Source organism: Parus major, chromosome 9 (genome assembly GCF_001522545.3).
Source record: "Parus major isolate Abel chromosome 9, Parus_major1.1, whole genome shotgun sequence".
NCBI lineage: Eukaryota > Metazoa > Chordata > Aves > Passeriformes > Paridae > Parus > Parus major.
In genome coordinates this window covers 24,181,827-24,201,515 of record NC_031778.1, presented here as the reverse complement: position 1 = coordinate 24,201,515, position 19,689 = coordinate 24,181,827, and the positions used below count along the sequence as shown (strand labels likewise).

Here is a 19,689-nt window from a genome sequence, read left to right as displayed (position 1 = left end):
TAACATTTTAGTCATCACTGCTGTGAAAAAAAAACTGTTGTGAAAAAAAAGGCACATGAAGAAAATATTCAGAGGACATGAGGTTCACTTTGGCTACTGAGTTACAACAAACATTTAAGGAGTTTTAGGGATCTGTGCTCCTGACAAACAGTGGAGGCTGGGAAGGACACCTGACTTACAGAACAGCAAGAGAGATGGCCAGGAGTTCCTGAGATATTGAGATAACTAGAAATAACTGGTCTGTCCCTCCAGAAAGGAATTCATTAACAAAATGCAAGCCTATCCCCTGACTCCCATGCAGTTTGATCCAGTCCCCAAGGCACAGCCCATGCTTTATCACACACCTAAGTGTCCATGCCAAACCCATTGCTCAGGTTTCCATTGCAATCAGAGGAAGGGTTTTGGTCACTCAGTAGGAGGAGAGAGAACACCCTGTGCTGAAGTGACTGCAAAGCAAGGCAGGAATATGAACCAGGAGGAAGGCCTGGCTCCTCAAAGGATACTGGTCGTGTGTTCTCTGGCGCTTGGCGAGCGAGTCCTCGTCGCTGATCCCGGCCAGGAGGTACTTGAGCCCCGTGATCCAGGTGCGAGCCTCCTCGGGGTTGGATGTGATCAGGTCCAGGGTCTCCAGGTGATTCCCATGGTAAATAGTGAAGCAGCAGCTGGGGTCGAAGCTGCCCTCGGCGTGGCGGTGGAAGATCTCCGACTGCCGGCCCTCGCTGACCTTGTAAATGGAGTCGATGACAACTGGGGGGAAAGGGAAACCAAAGGACACGCTGGGACAGCCAGCCAGCCTCTTCCTGCTTCTCACAATGCTGAGTTATTCAGGCTCAGAGGTGCTAAACTTTATTCATCTTACACCTTCACGTCCCAAAGCCCTGTTGGACTGAAGGTTTCCTTGCCATGGCTGTGCCACGTGCTGGCTGCCCCAGAGGCTCTGAGCGCTCCCTGGAACATCACGGGGCTGAGGCTACAGAAAGGGAGCAGGGGAGACAGACACCAAGTGTTCCCATCAGCCCATGAGCCCCTGCAATTCACATCCTAACACTGAACTGCCCCAGAAATTAGAAATTACAAGGAGTTTACTTTTTGCCTTTTCGCTCTTCCGGGAGGGCCTCCATCGGATGCAGCTCCTGTGCTCGTCCAGGTAGAAGAGCCGGACCAGCCCCTTGGTTCCACTCTTCAGCTTCACCATCTGTGTCCCAGACTGCATCACACTCATGCATCTTTCAACTGTGAGGCAGAGCAGAATAAATTCAACTAAACAACCACCTCATCCACTGATGACATGACTAAGCCACACCAGTTCTGACTTGACCCTCACATGACAGAGCGTGGGCAGTGCTGGGAGACTGTTCCTTCTCCACAGAGCAAAATGGAACAGCTCAGCGGTCAGAACACCCTCACGACAAAGGAGGCAAAGAAAACTTTAATCTATGTTGAAGGAAAACGTTTTATAGTTGTTTCATGCTTTATTTACATTTCTTTTCTCTTACTACACACAGTGGTGTAATTTTAAACCCCAGCACTCCATGTATTTGGACTGGTGAGATCCTCATTCAAACCCTGCAGTCTTTTGGGCTCAGTAGCCCTGGAGTTTGTCCCTCATGCTGTGACACTGGCAGAGCTGCTCACAGAACCACACAGACACATTCACACCCTCTCCATGCTGCCACCAACCTTTGAACATGCATTGAGATGATTTCCTTTTATCCACTCATCCCATCTGGATGATAAGGCTTCTTTCCTCCTCTGTGTTTTGACTAAAATAAACCCATTTCTTCCATTTCATCTCACACCCTCCCTCCTGCAGCCTTCCAAACACAAGGATCAAGATAACATTTCCTCTTGATCTCAGTATATATCCATGCTCTTAAATTACCTTCTGGTTTTATCCATTCACAGCCGCTCCTCACTTGGTATCACTCCAAATTCATCTCCCTGGGTGATTTGTTTACACTCTGGCTGGCTCCCAAATAAACTCTCTGGGTTTGTCTTTATTTCTTATCACCCTTCCTCTCTCCAGCACTTCTCTCTCCAGTGCTCCTCAGTGTCACAGCTAAGACTAACCCACACTCCCACTCCTCTCTGCCAGAGCTGGGATTTATTTATTCTCCCAGCTCCCAACAGCTCTGACACACTCACAGGCAGTCAGAGCAGCATCTAAACATTGGGCAAAGCAGGGATGAACAGCCCTGGACGCTGGAATAACTCCTCTGGCTCCCTCACTCACCAGGAGCTGAATAAACCCCATCAGAAGTCTTTTTCCTGAGTTCTCTTTCTTGGAGGAAGGAGGGGACTGAGGTTGAGCTGAACAGAACCAAACTCTTCTGAAAGCATCACATGAGTGCAATAAATGTGTCCTTTATTATGTCCATAAAAAATGGCAGCCCCTGGATCAGCACACACTGAATGAAGGTGAGTTTGGAAGGGCTTTAAGATAAATCACAAATGTGACATAAATCAAGCCAGAAGGAGATGTTAGACCATATCCACATGTTGGATGGGGCAGCATTAACTTGGATCTATCTGAAGATGCCCAAAGTACCAAGAAGACAAACATTTGTACCATGAGAAATGGAAAACTCAGAACCTGAGAGAAGAAAGATGAACTGAAGCAAAAATAATCTCTAAAACTCCCTATGTACATCCACACAGGAATACCTTTCCTTGGCAGACTCAGCCTTTCCCTGTGGAACTGAGTTTAAATCAGGTTTGCCTTGGATTCCTACCATGACAAGCACAGAAATGAGGTCCTCCCTGTGAGTGTGGATACACAAACATGCCCTGCTCCATCAGCCTGGCACACACACCACACACACCTTCTGATTTCACTAATAGAGAGATCACTTCCAGCAGGGCTTTAGCTCAATAAGAGGTTTAGCAACAAGCTACTCAACACAGAAAATCTGCTTCTTTGCACCTAAGGCTAGCAGTGACTGGTGAAAGTCTTACAAAAACAACTAATTCTCAAGTAAGTCTCTCTATTAGCATCAGCTCAGTTGTCAGACAAAAATTCCCAGCCCAGTTTCATGAAGATGCCATTGAGAAGAGCCAGCAGAAGGCAGAAAACCATTTATTCAATATAACCAAGGGAGGAAACCAGTTATTCAATATAAGAAAAGCAGAGAACGGGCCACAGTCAGGTAACTGCAGCCCATAAAACTGTGCAGGAAAGTAAAAGCCATAAAAAGCAATCCAGTTCTTTCTTCACCATTTCAATTGCCTAAACATTTCTACATCATGTTTGGAATTGTTATAGGTGCTGTCACATTCATGCTTCAGGCAGATTTCAGTTATAGGGAATAGATTTTAAAATACTTTCCTTCACAAAGTGGAAGAAACTCAGTTCCTGCCCAATAACTCAACAGCCTCCACCTCCCAAACCCCACCTGCAGTAGGTCCAGTGCTCCAGGGAGCACCATCTTTGCTGCTTGCACTTTCCCAATTCCAAGGAAATACCATGAGAATTCAAACATTTAAAGAATAGTAAACGTGTAAGAGAGTTCATGGCATCATTCCTGCTGTGTAGGTGTTAATAACAAAGGCTCCACGTTCAAGAACGGACTGGGGTAATGGAAATGCCACAGCAATCACAGGCCCACTGGATTTCAGCTCTGCAAACCATTTACAAAACACCCCATCCTCCCCTTCAGGCTATTTATAAAATATAGGCACGCAAATCCAAAAGGTCTTTTTCTAATCTATTCTCTGTATGCTAATGCCGGTCCCTTGCCAGACGCCACACATTAGCATCTGAATCAGGGAAGGTATTGAGCAGTGCAGGGCAGAAAAAAGCTCCAGAAGAGCAGCTCAGGAAGGATCTCACTAAGGAATAGGGAAGCTGGTTCCAGAAAAACATCTAATCCTGTAGATAAACCAGGAATAGAGAGTCAATGAAGCAGCTCCTCAATGCAGACATAGATTAAAATTTGAGGAAGCAAGACATGATTCCCATTAAAAGATACTCTTCTAACACAAGGACTAGCTGTGCATTTTTTGCTCAAAGTCTGAAAATTATTAAGTTAAACTAGAACACAATGTAACTTATGTTACAAGATCAAAGAAAATTAATCTGGAAGTTTAAATTAAAAATTATGCTTACGCAATGTATAATGAAGGTGTCCCTGTCCGTGGCAGGGGTTTGGAACTGGGTGCTCCTTAAGGTCCTTTCCAACCCAAACCATTCCATGATTCTATGATATTTGAAGCTTTAATTTAAAATTAAAAACCCTCAAAAACTACACTCACTTCTGTTTCCAGAGTTATGCAAACTTGACAGTCTAAAATCATCCCAACAGACATCCTGGAGTTTAATGGGATTTAATAATGAAAGACCAGTCTACTTTTTTTCCTCCCAAAAGAACCCTTTAAGCAACACAGACCTGAATTCAGAAGCATTTTTAATTTAGTTCAGCCATGAGAATCACTCCTAACACAAACCTCTCCTTAGGGGAGGAGCTGCTTCTGCACCCAAGGATAAACCAGATACAAACCCGTCTGTGCCAGCTGGACCTTCTCGGGTGGCCACACTGCCCAGCACAGGGTGGGTCTCTGAGGCCAGGAGGAGAGCCATGGAGCCCTGGGATGTCCCCAGGCCCTGGGATGTCCCCAAGCCCCAGGATGTCCCTGAGCCCCAGGATGTCCCCAAGCCCCAGGATGTCCCTGATCCCTGGGATGTCCCTGAGCCCTGGGATGTCCCCAAGCCCTGGGATGTCCCCAAGCCCCAGGATGTCCCTGAGCCCCAGGATGTCCCCAAGCCCCGGGATGTCCCCAAGCCCCGGGATGCCAGGCAGACACTGTGGGTCCCACCTGCCCACGGAGCCCGGTGCTGCCAGGCAGCTCTGGCCGCTCCAGCAGCACTAATCCCCCCAAATGAGCCGGTGCCACCCTCCATCCCCCACCTCTAACCCATCCCCATGCACTCGGATGTCAGTAACCAGGGCATGGCTCAGTGCCAGCCCCACCAGGATCCCCCAGAGCCCCCTGCCTCACTGGGAGCCACGGCCATTCCCTGCATCCCAGGAGCTGGGAATGCCTCTGCTTTCATTTCATTTCATTCCCGGCAGTAGCAGTGGGGAGTGCACATCTCCCTGCTCTTGTGCCCCACCACAAAGACTTCAGGGCACGCAGGACCCTGCAATTGGTACCAGAAGGAAATTATTTAGGGAATTAAGACATTACACTGAGCAGCATTTTCTGGCAAACAGAAGAACATTTTGCTATCCAGGGTTCATCCCTGCAGTGAAACAAACACCTCCTCCCATAAAACATGGTCTCTATGGTTAGAGAAACATCCTGGCCATTTTTTAATACTATATTTTGGGATCTAGTTATTCAAGAAAACACTATTACCTTTGCATTAGCAGCAAAACTCTACTGCCAAATCTACAGCAAAAGGTTACACCACTGTTCTGAGACAGTTCATTTTATTTTAAAATCAAAGATCAAAACAAATTTCTTACTGCTGTCCACAAACAGTTCTTTCATTTTCCTGTACGTTAAGAAATTAATATGTCAAAGTGCAACCAAATGACAAAAGGTCTGGTCTCATCTTGCTTTTATGGACTTACTGTTACAGCCATCTGACAAAACAAAAAGATTAAATAAGGTATAAAGAGCATTACCAAACACTGAGAAGTATAATTATGAAAGAGGATATAAACTGGGTTTCTAAATGATAGGCATCAACTGCATTAAGCCAACATTAAGCTTGAAGAGATAAAAGGAACCCATAAAATGCAGGAGTTCCTTTGATAACTGCAGCAGCAGCAGCTCTTCTCCCCTGCATTCAGTATTTTGTTAGGGGTGCTGAGGCCCTGGCCCAGCTGCCCAGGGCAGTGCTGGGGTCACTGTCCCTGGAAGCATTTGTAAAACGAGTGCCTGTGACCCTTGAGGAGCCAGTTTAGTGATGAACACTGTGCTGGTGCTGGGCTGATGGTTGGACCCCATGAGCTGAAAGGTCCTTTCCAAAAACCACCACCCCTGCACCAGAGACCAGCACACGACTGAACTGTCCCATCCCAGCAGTGAAAACACTCTGGCTCCAACCAAACCCCAAAGCAAACCCCAGACCCCCACAATGTTCCCAGCTGTCAGCCCTCTCCTCATGCCTGTCCTGCATCAGCCCCTCACCCTGAGCACTGTCTGCCCTTCCATGATGCCATTAGACACCTTTGTGTGTCTAATGAAATGTGAGAGCACATTTTATCTAAATCCCACAGAACAGCACTAATGCCATCAGGGTGCTGATTGCTGGGGGGTTACATAACAGCCAAAGAGCCAGGGGCAGAGAGGGCACAGGCAGGTCTGGGGCACTGCACAGCCCCAGGCAGGATTGGGTTTTGGTTTAAATAGGCACAGCTCATATTTTATGCCAGTTTAATTTGCTTCGCAGCAGCTCTTCTAGCCTCACGGAATTTCACATTAAGCTTCTTACAGTGGATTTAATGGTAATCTCTGGGAAGTCCATGGACATGAGATGGACAATCAATCTCTCACACTTCTGCATTTCTCAAGAAACCCTCGAGGAAGCCACACAGCACCAGCAGAGACACCAGAGGCTGAAAAGGGCACGGGCAATTCATCTCAGCCCTGGAGATGCAGAGCATCAAAACAAGTAACCAAACACAAGTTGAGACTAACTCAGAACACTGTGAATGGTGTCTCATCAAAGAAAATCCCTAACTCTGGGAAGCAGCTCATGCTTGTAAAGTCACTAAATAATATACAAACAAAAAAGGGGTGAAGCTTAAGAACAAAACCATTCACTACCCAGAATGGAGAATCAACCCCAAGCACAACCAAAACCTATCAGCATGTTTCAGCTCGTTGTAAGTCTGGGAACTGTCTGGCTGTGTCTTCTTTTTCTTTCAAAAAAACCCAAAACAAATGCAAAAACTTGGCAGCAGCAGCTCCCAGAAGTCACATCTGAGTAACATGAATTTCACAGTATCTGCTCTTTCAGCCTCCCCTATTGACACCGTGGGCTCAGGGCTTCCAGGATGACCAATAACTCATCTTATTTTCACATTACAAGTCAAAGGTTTCTGCTCTTCCCCTTCTCAAGCAAATCCTTGACAATCCTTAGTTATTCTTGCCATGGGAGAACCCAGAGTTCCTTCCCAGACTGAGGCCCCCTCCTCTTTTGCTCTTAGAGATCAGAAAGGAACCAGAAGCATCCAAACAAAAGCTTGGCACTACAGCATAATCCAAAAAGAGTCTGAATGATCCTTAATGACAAGCTTTGTTCTGTCACCGAGGCTTCACAGAGCACTGTGCAGTGCAGAAATGTCCTGCCAGGCCAGTGCCTCTTTTACAGGGCTGTGCTGCCCTGTTGGACACCATGAATAATGCATGTTTTCCTCCACTGCCCAAGGACCCCTCCTTCTGCCAGCTCAGCAAAGTTCCACTTATTATCTTCAAGCAATTAGCCCAGGTTTCATCCTTTCTTCAGAAACAACTCCACCAGAGCTGTGCATTGTGAGAGCCCTGGTGCCACTGCAGCACAGCGGCCAGAGGAGTGTAAGTTTTCCATCAGGACTATGGAATTAGTCCTTTGTCAACACTGAAAAGCACAATCGGTTAAGCACAGCCATGGCCAAGTGCCAAAGCACATTGTCACATCAATGGGGCGAACAAGGAGCACAGATTTATTAAGCAAACACAGTTAAGTTTGCACATCCTAATCCTCTTTCTTCCTCGAGGATCCCTCAGCAGGGAGGGCACAGCAGTTGATTATGACACCACAAAGCATGTGGAAAAAGCAGGAGGAGGGAAGAATCGGAGGAGGAGAGTTTCCGCTGTCCCTGCCAGAGCTCACAGGTGTGTGGTGCCACCGTGCCAGATGGGGGGTGGCTGTCAGGACAAGCAGCACCCTCCCCTGTGTGACCATGACAGGAGCACAGGCACCAGCCCCAGGGTCTGTGCCCATGTCCCCAGAACAAACCCAGGCCAGGGGAGCTCTGCTCAGGAGGGCAATCCCCCCTCACTGCAGCTCTGCAGTGCCAGGGCAGGGGCTGATCCTTCACAGCCTCCCAGCTGGCACACAGCAGCCTGAGCATCCCACGAGCCGTGCCTCAGCATGCAGAGCTGGAGAACAGTAAACCACAAACTCCTTCTCTGCCAGAATCCCACATCTGCCCTCCAAAAAAATCAATAAGTACGTAAATAAGGATCATACACTGGTGAACCAGACCTTGTTCTCAGCCTGCCTGTGTTGTATGATACAACAGATACAATTCCCATAACGTACTGAGCTAGGGCAGACCCCCTCATCAACCACACTGCCCTTTATACATCACACCTCCCACTTAACTTCACCAATTTAACAAAAAATAGGAAAAAAAACCCACTGCCCAAAGGCCCTTCCTCAAGCTTGCTGCTGTGCCCACACAGAGGATGAACTGTCCCAGGCTCAGTGCAAACAGTCCCTTCAGATGTCTGCACATTGATGAACGTGTGACAGCTCCTGTCCTGCATCATGGCCTGGGGAGGGGAGCAGTGACAGGGCACAGGAACAGCTGGAACAGCTGGAACAGCTGGAACAGGGATCCAGTCCCCAGGGCCTGCAGCCAGGCTGGAGGGAGCACTGCTTCCCCCCAGGCTGCCACACAAAGCCACATCTGGAGCTCGGCTAGAGACTAGGAAGAGGGGGAAAAAAGCAGAATAGAATGGAAGGTGAAGTTAATTAACCTTTAAAAGTAATGAATGGAGAATGCAGTGCAACAGATGATATGAACTAATTTATTCACCCTCCTCAGAAATAGTCATTTTGCTAAAGAAACATGTTTATCTATTCTATTTTAAATTACCTCGGTGCAAGTCAGCGACAGTGAGTCATCTGTGGGCAAACAATGAATTGACAGTCTCAAACACCAAAGTGATTTTATTACTGAAAACGATGCTGTTTGGTGCATCTGAGTTTCAGGCTGCTCAATGTTTCTGTTGGTAACGTGGGAACACCTCTGAGCCCGCTCTCTGCCGCGCTGCTATCGATAACCTGCCACAGCCCAGGCTCAGCTCCCTGCCCTCCAGCCAGCTTTGCTGGGGAAAAGCCAGCCTGGGCTCCCCACAGCTCCCACTTCAGTCATGCAGGGAGACACAGCAGCACGTGTTCCCTGGGGCATCAGCTGCTGAAGGGAAGAGGAAAAACCAGCACACACATCCCTTGCAGCAAGCTCAGTGCTGGACAGAGCTGGGACGGTTCCTGTCAGCACGCTCTGCTCACCAGCTCCTGCTGTCCCCAAGCTGCTGTGTGTCACCATGGTGCCAGCACTGACCCAGTGTGCCACTGGGCCAGCTCAGCCTCCTGAAAAGCACTGAAGAAGTTACCTCAGTAATTCTAATCTATGCCCCAGAGTTTTGGAAAGACAACAGTTCTTCAGCAAACAGCAACAACATTTCCCCTAACACCGTGACAGTGTTCTGTAAATTTACTGAAAAAAGAGTAGACTTCATTCATAAGCACCAAAACCACAAACACTAAGTAGTTAGCAAGCACATAACCTGGTTACTACCTGGCCAGCCACATCCTCTGCAGAACTGATCAGATATTGCCCCTGGAGCCACCAGCATCCAGCTCCAGCACGCTCTGAACCCTCAGCAGGGCCATGGCAGGGACACTTTGTGATGCCCCACCGTGACACTCAGGTCAGGCAACACTCAGGGCAACACTGGACAACCTCCTCAGGACACACCAAACCACCCTGAGGCTCCCCACCTGCCACACCTGCCATGTGTGTGCCAACTTCTTGTGAGTGCATTTAATGCTGACACCGATTGAAAGGGTTATTGCAGTGACACCTGTGGAAGACAGTTCTTCCCAGGAGATTGATGCCTTCCATATCCACTCAGACCAGTTTGCTGTTCCAGGCTAATTCCATCAGTATTCCAGAGCCTACACTCAGTGCCTGGACAGGTCCTTGGACAGCTGCAGGCACAACAGTCCCAAAGTAACACTAATAAGGACATTAAACAGGGCACTGCCATAGTCCCTGCTACAGAGGGGAGCCCAGCCATGACCCCACCTCTGAGCAGCCAAACCTCAGCACCAGGGACACCCAGGGACACTGCAGGACACCCTGGGACAGCAGGGACACCCTGGGACACTGCAGGACACCCTGGGACAGCAGGGACACCCTGGGACACTGCAGGACACCCTGGGACACTGCAGGACACCCTGGGACAGCAGGGACACCCTGGGACACTGCAGGACACCCTGGGACAGCAGGGACACCCAGGAACACTGCAGGACACTCTGGGACACCACAGGACACCCCAGGACAGCAGGGACACCCACTCACTCCCCTACAGCCCTCGCTGGCCTCCCCACACACGGATGGCATTGGCACAACCAAGGATGAGCATCTGGGATTTGGCCTTGCTGTCACATCTGGGTAAGGAAAGGACTGCAGAATGACCTCGAGCAGAACTCCACCCTCAGCCGAACTCTCCGGTGTGGAATGTGTTTATCCACACATACACTGCCATAGATTCAGAACTTGAAGCTGCTGCTTTCCTTGCAGGCCTGTTCCCAGCCCCTCCAGGAGAGCTGGCTGCTGTGAATTATTCAGTTCATATCCATTACCTGCTGCACCTGGAAAGGCAGATGGAGTAACACCTGCCCTCCTTTAGCCACGGCCACCAAAGCTCCATGGAGAGCTCTGGGTACCCAACATCTGTGAGAGGAACAGCAGCATTTGCAGCCCCAGCACAGGCAGCCCTCCCCACAGAGCATCCACAAACAACTCACTTTTGCCTAAAATAGGATCTGGTTTTTATACAATAGCTGTGTCTATTCCCAGAGACTTCCACTAGATAAAAGATATCCACTAAAATCAACCACAACAGATACAAAGAAAAAAAAGCATATCAACCCCCAACACTGCCCTGAAATCTTCTAACATCTTATAATGGGCAAGATGATATATCAAAGTATGATCCATTACTTTTGGTGGCTTTATTTTAGTCTGTTTGATTTCAAATTACAGATAATCTCGTCACAAAAATTTCTTTTGAGCTACACAATTCTGTCAAGAAAGCTCTAATGCTAAATGTATTTTCTAAGTGTTTTCTTTAAAAGAACATAATCCAACATCCTTAAGGATGAGCAGAATACAAAAATTAACTTTAATCTACCATAATTTCTCCTTCTCTCTACAGCATTTTCTCTCTATCCACTTAGAGGCTTAAGCTAATTGCCACTTTCCATTCAGCACTGACTTAAATGGAACAAAATTAGACATTATAAACAACAAGATGCTGAAGAAAGTTATTCAAGATGTCTTCCTTTTTTTGTAGCATCTCCTGCAATTCTTGGAAAGACATCTTTTATCCAGTGCTTTCATTCAAATTTTACATACCACTTGCAAATGTGTTATACTATTTATAAGTGCTACTAGAAAAAAACAACAAACTCTTCTCCACTGAACGCCACAGCAAAATTCCCAACAGATGAGAAGGTCAAGAATGTTTTTATTCAAGGCAAACACATTTGTAGTAATCTAGGCTAACGCAGAAGTGCAGTTTGTCTTCATCAAAAGAGCAGTATCTTAAATACAAGCTACATGTTCTCATGGAAAAATCGACTTGAGTTTCAAATCTATACAAACCCAGCAGGTTTTCTTGTTAAACATTCAGGAATAAATACACAGCTACTGTACCAGCAGTGTCCACATAAACACTGCAATTTACCAGTCCCAAGGGTTAAGTTACTTGATTTTTCTATAAGCATTTCCAGACACGTTACTAGCTCGTCCTATGGCAATTCCAAACTCAAACATCCTTACCTTTTTCTGGACTTAAGTTTTTATATACTTCAAGGTCTGCCATTAAATTTGTAAGTCACGCATTATTGGCAAGCAGAACGGAAATTCTCCCTTCAGGAAAGGCGCGGTTTGATCTTCACGCCTTCAGAGCCAACACATTTGGAAAGCAATCCTTGGAAGTACGGCCAAGCACCGCTGCTCAGGATGAGCGAGGAAACCTCGGTGATCCATAGCACAGAGAGGAGAGCAGGTAACTTGGCTCAGAGCCGAGGAGCGCAGGCTGCGGGAGAGCCGGCAGCATCTGCCCGTGCTGCAGCTGCGAGCTGATCCTGCACACAGCGCTGCTCCCGTGTCCCCGCACACAGCGCTGCTCCCGTGTCCCCGCACACAGCGCTCCGGACACCGCACACAGAGCTCCGGGCTCCGCACACAGCGCTGCTCCCGTGTCCCCGCACACAGCGCTGCTCCCGTGTCCCCACACACAGCGCTGCTCCCGTGTCTCCGCACACAGCGCTGCTCCCGTGTCCCCGCACACAGAGCTCCGGACACCGCACACAGAGCTCCGGACACCGCACACAGAGCTCCGGGCTCCGCACACAGAGCTCCGGGCTCCGCACACAGCGCTGCTCCCGTGTCCCCGCACACAGCGCTGCTCCCGTGTCCCCGCACACAGAGCTCCGGGCTCCGCACACAGAGCTCCGGGCACCGCACACAGAGCTCCGGACACCGCACACAGAGCTCCGGGCTCCGCACACAGAGCTCCGGACACCGCACACAGAGCTCCGGACACCGCACACAGAGCTCCGGGCTCCGCACACAGAGCTCCGGACACCGCACACAGAGCTCCGGGCACCGCACACAGCGCTGCGGGCTCCGCAAGAGCTCCGGGCTCCGCAGGCGCTCCGGGCACTGCAGGCGCCCCGGGCTCCGAGCGTGCCCGGTCCCGGGGAGCGCTGCTCGGTCCCGAGGATCGCTGCTCGGTCCCGAGGATCGCTGCTCGGTCCCGAGGATCGCTGCTCGGTCCCGGGGATCGCTGCTCGGTCCCGGGGAGCTCGGGGAAGTCCCGCGGGGCGGGCAGGGATTACCACAGTCCGGCCGAGGAGTGACGCAGGCTGAATGCGGGAGGGGAAATGCAGCCCCGCTCCAGAGTAACCCCCGGCACCTGCAGCCAGGGGTTCTGCGAGCGGCAGCAGCCTTTGCCCTGGCTCTGGGCCCCTCGTCCGGCCGTGTCGCACTGTCCCTGAGCGCAGGGAACAGCCACCCTGCAGGCTCAGGCCAGCTGCGCTCGCTCGGGCTGTGCATCCCTGGGCGGTGCAGTGCCCGAGGAGCAGGAGCCCCCCGGGAGATGCTAAGCACCAACTCTCCCAGCAGCTACAGAAACCCCCGTGCCCCTGGCAAAACCCTGGGCTGGTTATAGGCGTCCCTGAAATCAGGGGCTTTACAGGAAAAACAATGGACAGAAGCATTCACACTTGCATAAACTGCACTTCCTTACAACGGAGCCCAGGGGCTCACAGGGCTGGAAAGCACAACAAGAATTAAGTAAGCTCCACATAAATGCCTCGCATCTTTCATTTATTGCATTTTCTAATTCTGTCTTCAGCTGGCTTTTCCACTGTGACATTTACATCAGGACACCAAAGGAATTCCCAGCTGTATTTCCAAACATTGTGACAGCAATAAAGAGACAGAATTTGTCTAGCACAGGCCAGGAGAAAGTTACAAGAGCAACAACCTGACAGAGGAGGAAAACAAATAAAAAAGACACTCAATAAAACCCACCCTTCATAGTCCCACATGCCTGCAGAACTTCAGTTGATGGGAGACAAGATCCAAGTGGAGCTGACATGTTTTACTTGCTGAGAAGTCATTTCTTAGCTGCTGCTAGCACAGAGAGCCTTCCCACAGCCTCCAGGACAGAACCCAGCACTCTGCAGGGTATCCATGGACTGTGTCCAGCACCCTGGAATGTGAAACAAGAGCCCAGAGCCACTGCAGGATCTCTTGGCTGCTCTGAGCTGTGGCTCCAATGGCACTGCCAGGCTGGGATGGCAGGAGGTGGCACAAGTCCCACTCTGAGTGTCACCCATTGCCAGGCAGAGCGAGACAAGCGTTACCCCAGCTCTGGTTCCCAGCTCAGCTCACCACCTTCCTGGCTGAAATCACCACTCTGAAGCCTCTGGACAGTGCATGGACAGTGAAATGATGTGCTATAGCTGCAATTCAGCAACAACAAAAAAACTGTCACTGTGTACAGTTTAATCATTGATATATCAGATTGCACTTGATAATGTGTTAAATGCAAATTACACTCCTACTGTTCTGTTAGTTATAAGATGAGCTATACACAAGCACCTTCAACACCACAGCTGCTCTGTAAGAAACCTTACACAATCACCAATACATTCTTCATTGTTTTGTCTCCAAAATAGACTTCCTTTCAAAACCAGGCATGCTCAAATGCTACATGTCTTTAGAAATTCAAGCATGTTATATAGGTTAGAAAAACATTTCAGCAAACAAATGAAGATGTTATATAATTCAGTTGACATATGCCAAATGGTAAAAGAAGATCTGTAGGTTTATTCAACTTCCAAAATTAAAAAAAAAAAAGATAAATCAATCCCCATGACAACTCCTCAGTGTCAAGCCAGGTTTTGCGTTTAATCCCTGTCAATTTGCCTGGCTTTTCCCTCGCTCCCAGGAGTCACAGGCTCCTGCTGGGAATGCTCTGCAGAGCCACAGCACACACAGTTCTAACACTCCCAGACGTGATGGTGACAAACAAGCTTTCTGAACAAAAAACTCATTTTCCTTTATCAGTAATTGATTGACATCAATGACCACCATAAGACAAGATCTTCTCAGCCATCACTGCTGTCCCCTGGGTATGGCACAGTCCCGAGCTAAGGTCTGGCAGGAAAAGTAACAGCCTCACCTCCACGCCTGTTTTTCCCACTTAAGTTTTCTGCCCACACCTCACGAGGCTCAGATTACCACAGAGAGACACAGCCCTGCAAGTTCTACTGCAAAATATCCATTTTCCAATAAATGAGAATATGATTTAACTAACAGTTTGGAAATTACAGCATCAGAGGAAGGTTCATTTTCTAGCTCATTGGGTTTTCCTTTATCACTGTCAAAATAGCTGGAAACCAGTACAAAGCCTAATTCTACTAAAGAGCAAGAAAAGCTGATTAGAGAACTAGCACCTCTTACAGGGAATAGATAATGAAATAAGGAGATAACAACATCTTCATAATCATCTTCCAAGTGTAATCTTAGATCTGAACTGTGAGACAATCTCCTTGTGAAAAGTCAGCCAGCTGTTAATAAAACTTTGTATCAGCTGCATGGAAAACTTGTCATTTTTATCAGATTAAAGATTTATCGACTCATTTATCGTTAATGAAGGCATGGTTCTATGGAAAGCTGAGAAAGACACAAAAATGGAAGGGGAAAAAAACCTGGCATTAGAACATAACTACCTGAAATACTGTCTGGAGACAGATCCCCCATGAGGCTTCTCCTTTCAATGAAGGATGGATCCAGAGACAGACAAAGTAAAGTTTCTTCAGGCATTTTAGGCCTTTTTTAAATCTAAGTGGACCTTAATACATTAACTCCTTAATGCTCTTCTTGCAAACACGTTTTCATTTACATGTTTGTTTTGAGGAATGAATTGTGGATATTTCACATAAATCAGAATATGAACCCAAACACAAATTCCTGCACTCCTAAGTTGTGCTTTCCCAGCATCATTATGAAACTCCAGCTGAAGTGACTCTGGAGATAAAAGGCTGAATCCTGCAGCCCACATCTGGCATGTGTAGCTGTGCCCCCAGCCTTGCACGAGGCTTCAGCAGAACTAATTATACAGCACTGCCCATCAGCAAACATCAGGCCTGAAGGATTTGTGCAATCTGGCAAAGCTCTAGGACTGCTCCCCCAAAACTCTTGTGCTCCAATAACCAAAATAGTCCATTTGACTGCACAGAAAAGGAGAACAGAAGGCATTTTATGTTCTCATTGGGCACAGAAGTCCAAGGTCACTGAAGCAAGGAGAGGTTCTCTGTGGTTTCCTCATCAGGATGTGCCCAACATAAGGACCTGTGTCACCTGTCAGGCTCAGACCCCCTCACTCCTTCCAAGCAATTCCCTTTCCAAGGTGAAACAACAGCACAACACAACCTGCTCCATCCCTGACAGCCAGAATTCCTGCCTCCCTCCAACCACAGCGTTCACACCAACCACCACCAGTTCAGGGTTAATTCCTGCAGACGGTCACAAGCATAAATGAATTCCAAAAATCTTACAGGAAAATATAAAACTATCAGATGCAATGATAAAAACTGCAATTATCTAGATGCAGTTTTGGCTGGGGAGGTACTTGCCTTGCTGGCTGGGAGGCACTGGGAGCCACAGGAAAGGCTGCTCTGTACAATTTGGGGTTTTTTCCCTTTATCCTTCTAGGAAGTATAGACCATCTAGTAGCAGAGTTAAATGGATGTTTGCTCTGACAGCACAGCCATTCCTACATTGTTGCTGCCAGCACACAAACAAAACATGATGCATATTTACAGCTTAAAACCCCTGGAAAAAAAACAAACAAACAAACAAAAAACCCTCCTTCCAAGCCTAGAGGGATACTGTACTTTGTATTTTGGAACTGCTTGCAAGAGGACAGAAAGGAAAATGGGTTCATCAAATCCTCAAGGCTATTCCAAACATTCTAATTGCTTGTCTTCTCTGTTCTGCAGAAACTGTTAAAACAGCTCACCCCCAGCCCCTGTGTCTGGTCTGTTATTCTCTGTGTGCACACACTGCTCTATCTCACTGCTGCTGCTGCTGAAGAAAACTGACGGTTTTGCTTCTGGGCAGATAAAACTCCCCAGAGTACAAGGCACAGCAGCAACCTCCACTTCTGTAACCAAAAATTTCAGACATAAACAGATAAGAATTTTAATATCCTGCAAATGCAGCCATTAGCAGCTTTTCCTAATAAAATTATAAGATGATGAGAGAGCCTTAGGCAATGTGGATGCACACGGTACTTCATTACACACACAAATCTCAGTCATTATTTAAAGAAAACCCGTCAGAGCCCCGTGGAAAGCCCCACAGTTGTGTATCAATACTTCATCTTGTCTAACAACATGCAAGTGTCTCAAAGCACCATTAAAACCCAGCAGAGAGCAGCCTGATCCACGCACAGCAGCATTCTCCTGAATGCAGTGGGAGCACTGCTGTTTGTAGCTGAAGTTCACTGGACACAGGAATTGAATTGGGACCACAGATAGTTTTCCAGCCTTATTTCCCACTAGTCAATACATTGGGGGAATATAATCACATTTACAACTTCAGAGCAAGAGCACAAATACAATACTCTAACAATTTTTTCAAAACTTGTTAGTCTCCCACTCTAAGTATTTTAGTTTTTCCCGAGCCTGTTTCATATACTCGTGGATAATTTTCAACTTGTGCCAATTTCCCCCCATCAGTTCAATTAAGACTTTTCCTCCCTGAGCTTTCCCTTTACAATGGACTCAGGGCCCCTGTCAGTCTTTGATTTCCCAAGCTAAACAACCCTGAGTCATCTCATCTCCACTTCTGTACCGTTCAGTCTGTTCCTGAGCTCCCCCTGCTCAAACACTGATGCCCAGAACTGCATTAGGCTGGGCCTTGTGGCACCAGCACCTTCATCCTACTCCTGAACACTCCAAATCCTGTCCCCCTGCTGCAGGGCACTGCACTGCAACAGGGCTGCAGCCTCAGCTCGCTGTTTCTGCTGCAGGCTGAGCCTTTTTTCCTTTTGGTTTCCTTGGGGAGGTTTGGGGAGGTTTGGGGTTTTGTTGGTGGTTTTTGGTCAGCTTTTAGGTTTTTTTGTTTTTTACACAAAACAATCAAACCACTCCTAATAGACACAGAGCTTCAGCATTTTTATTAGTGCAGTCCATGAGTTCTTGCATTTGAACTCCTCAGCAGGTCAACAAATGGAACCCCATCTGCTCAGGTGCTTAGAGCAATGCAGGTGCCACAGGGTGTGAAGGAAACACCAGAGATGAGCAGAGCTGGGCAGCAAAATTCCTCTTGTGCCCCTCTGCAGACACTTCCAGTCCTTCTAAAGGATACTGCTATTCTTTCTAAGAGCACCAGCTGGCCCTGTGGGATATTTTTACCTGGCTACACCCCAGGTGCAGCAGTTGAGCTCCAGACAATCACTCCAGACAGCCCTGCTGCCACTGAACTGTGCACTTGGATGATGTGAGCAGCCTGAATTACCAGCACAGCCCTGGAGGAAGCCAGCTCCTGTGGAGCACCAGAACACCAGGCTAATTCCTGGGACATGGCACACATCCTTACACCATGTGTGGCACTGTCACCTCTGCCACTGTCCAGGGCAGGGTTCAGCCCCTCCATACACCCAGAGGGAAAGGAACTGGCTCTGCAGTTGCTTAGGTTAAAGGAGACAAATGGGAAGCCCTGATGGATTCTGTCAGGGAAAAATAGTTCATCTTATCTGGTCATCAATCAAAGATAAATAAATTAGGCCAGGAAATCTTTCTGGTCTAGGATTCCTGCTAATTATGCCTTGGGCTGTGGATGATTATCACTTTGCAGACTCATCCCTCAATAGCTGTTCATGGATTACTGGACTCTGTGCTGATGGATCATTATCCAGCCTCTGCACCATTAGCAGAATAAAGACATGGTGCTGCTGTGTGCTGAAATACCACCTCAGGTCACAGAGCATGGGCCAGACTCTTCTTTCACTGTCTGGAATAGCAGAGCTGCAAATACACATCCCTGTAGCTGTTGCAGTCACACGCTGGTGCAGGAGAGCAGGGAGCTGCCTGGGGAGAACAGGGATTAACAGGCATCTCCCAAAACACTGCCACAGTGCCCAGGGACACCTGGGTGAACACATCCCTTCCACAAGGGCAGAGGAGCTCTGCAGGAACATGATCCCACCAAACCAGTGGGACCACACGAGGGGCCTGATAAATCCCAGGAATGAATCCATTTCATTGGAGAAGCAGAATGGTTCTGCCTGGAGATGACAGCACTTTCCCTCTAACACAAGTCCCGAGTGCAGCACACATGAATTAATGTGACAACACCACTGTCAGACTTACTTACAGAAAGTTATTAACATTCTTCTGGTGTCCCAAATAGAACCAGAAGTGCTCGTGGGCAAGGAAAAATAACAGTACAGGGAAAAATGGGGCTCTCTCTGAACTGGCTTTTATTAGGAAGATTCACAGACTGACAAATGATTAATTCTCCCACTAAGCCATTAACTTCATCAATGGTGACATAACCACAGTGACAAAAATGCAGATAGAGTTTGGTTGGGCTGCAAACCTCTCCAGTCCTGACAAACACACTGAAAATCTGTGTATGTTCTCTAGGGAAAAAAATTACCTTTGCTTTGAATGAGACAAGTATTTCTATCTTTAATTCATAGCCATTCCATGCTGCTATTATTAGTAGTGCCATAATTCTGCCCTAAAGTGATGGTTTCTAATTACTGACCTCAAAGGGAATAAAGAATACAAGATCTCAGAACCCAGGGGCTCTCAGCTCTGCCTGCCCCGGGGTCAGCCCCCACTGCCTGCCCGGGACCGCCGCGGGTCCAGTACCAGGGGATCAGTCGGACCTGGCTGTGTCCAGCACCAGCAGCACCAGGGGGATCGGTGGGACCCAGGACCAGGGGAGATCCGTGGGACTGAGGGGGGAATCGGTGGTACCGGGGGGGGATTGGTCAGAGCCGGTACCGGGGGGGATTGGTCAGAGCCGGTACTGGAAGTGATCAGTGATACTGAGGGGAATTGGTCAGCGCCGCTACTGGTGAGGATTGGTCACAGCCGGTACCGGGGGGAGGATCGGTGGTACCGAGGAGAATCGGTCGGAGCCGGTA

At 48.2% G+C, this 19,689-nt stretch overlaps 1 protein-coding gene across 5 annotated transcripts in view; it reads right to left on the bottom strand.

Moving 5' to 3' along the window:
• PLCH1 (phospholipase C eta 1) overlaps positions 1–19,689 on the bottom strand; it is a 55,155-nt gene that overhangs the window by 24,643 nt on the left and 10,823 nt on the right. For all 5 annotated transcript variants that reach the window (XM_015637727.2, XM_015637731.2, XM_015637728.2 and 2 more), the window contains exons 3-4: positions 1,087–1,233; positions 504–747 (exon numbers count right to left, since the gene is read on the bottom strand). In XM_015637727.2, the coding sequence (XP_015493213.1) occupies positions 504–747; positions 1,087–1,233 (391 nt within the window). The remainder of the gene's footprint in view (positions 1–503; positions 748–1,086; positions 1,234–19,689) is intronic.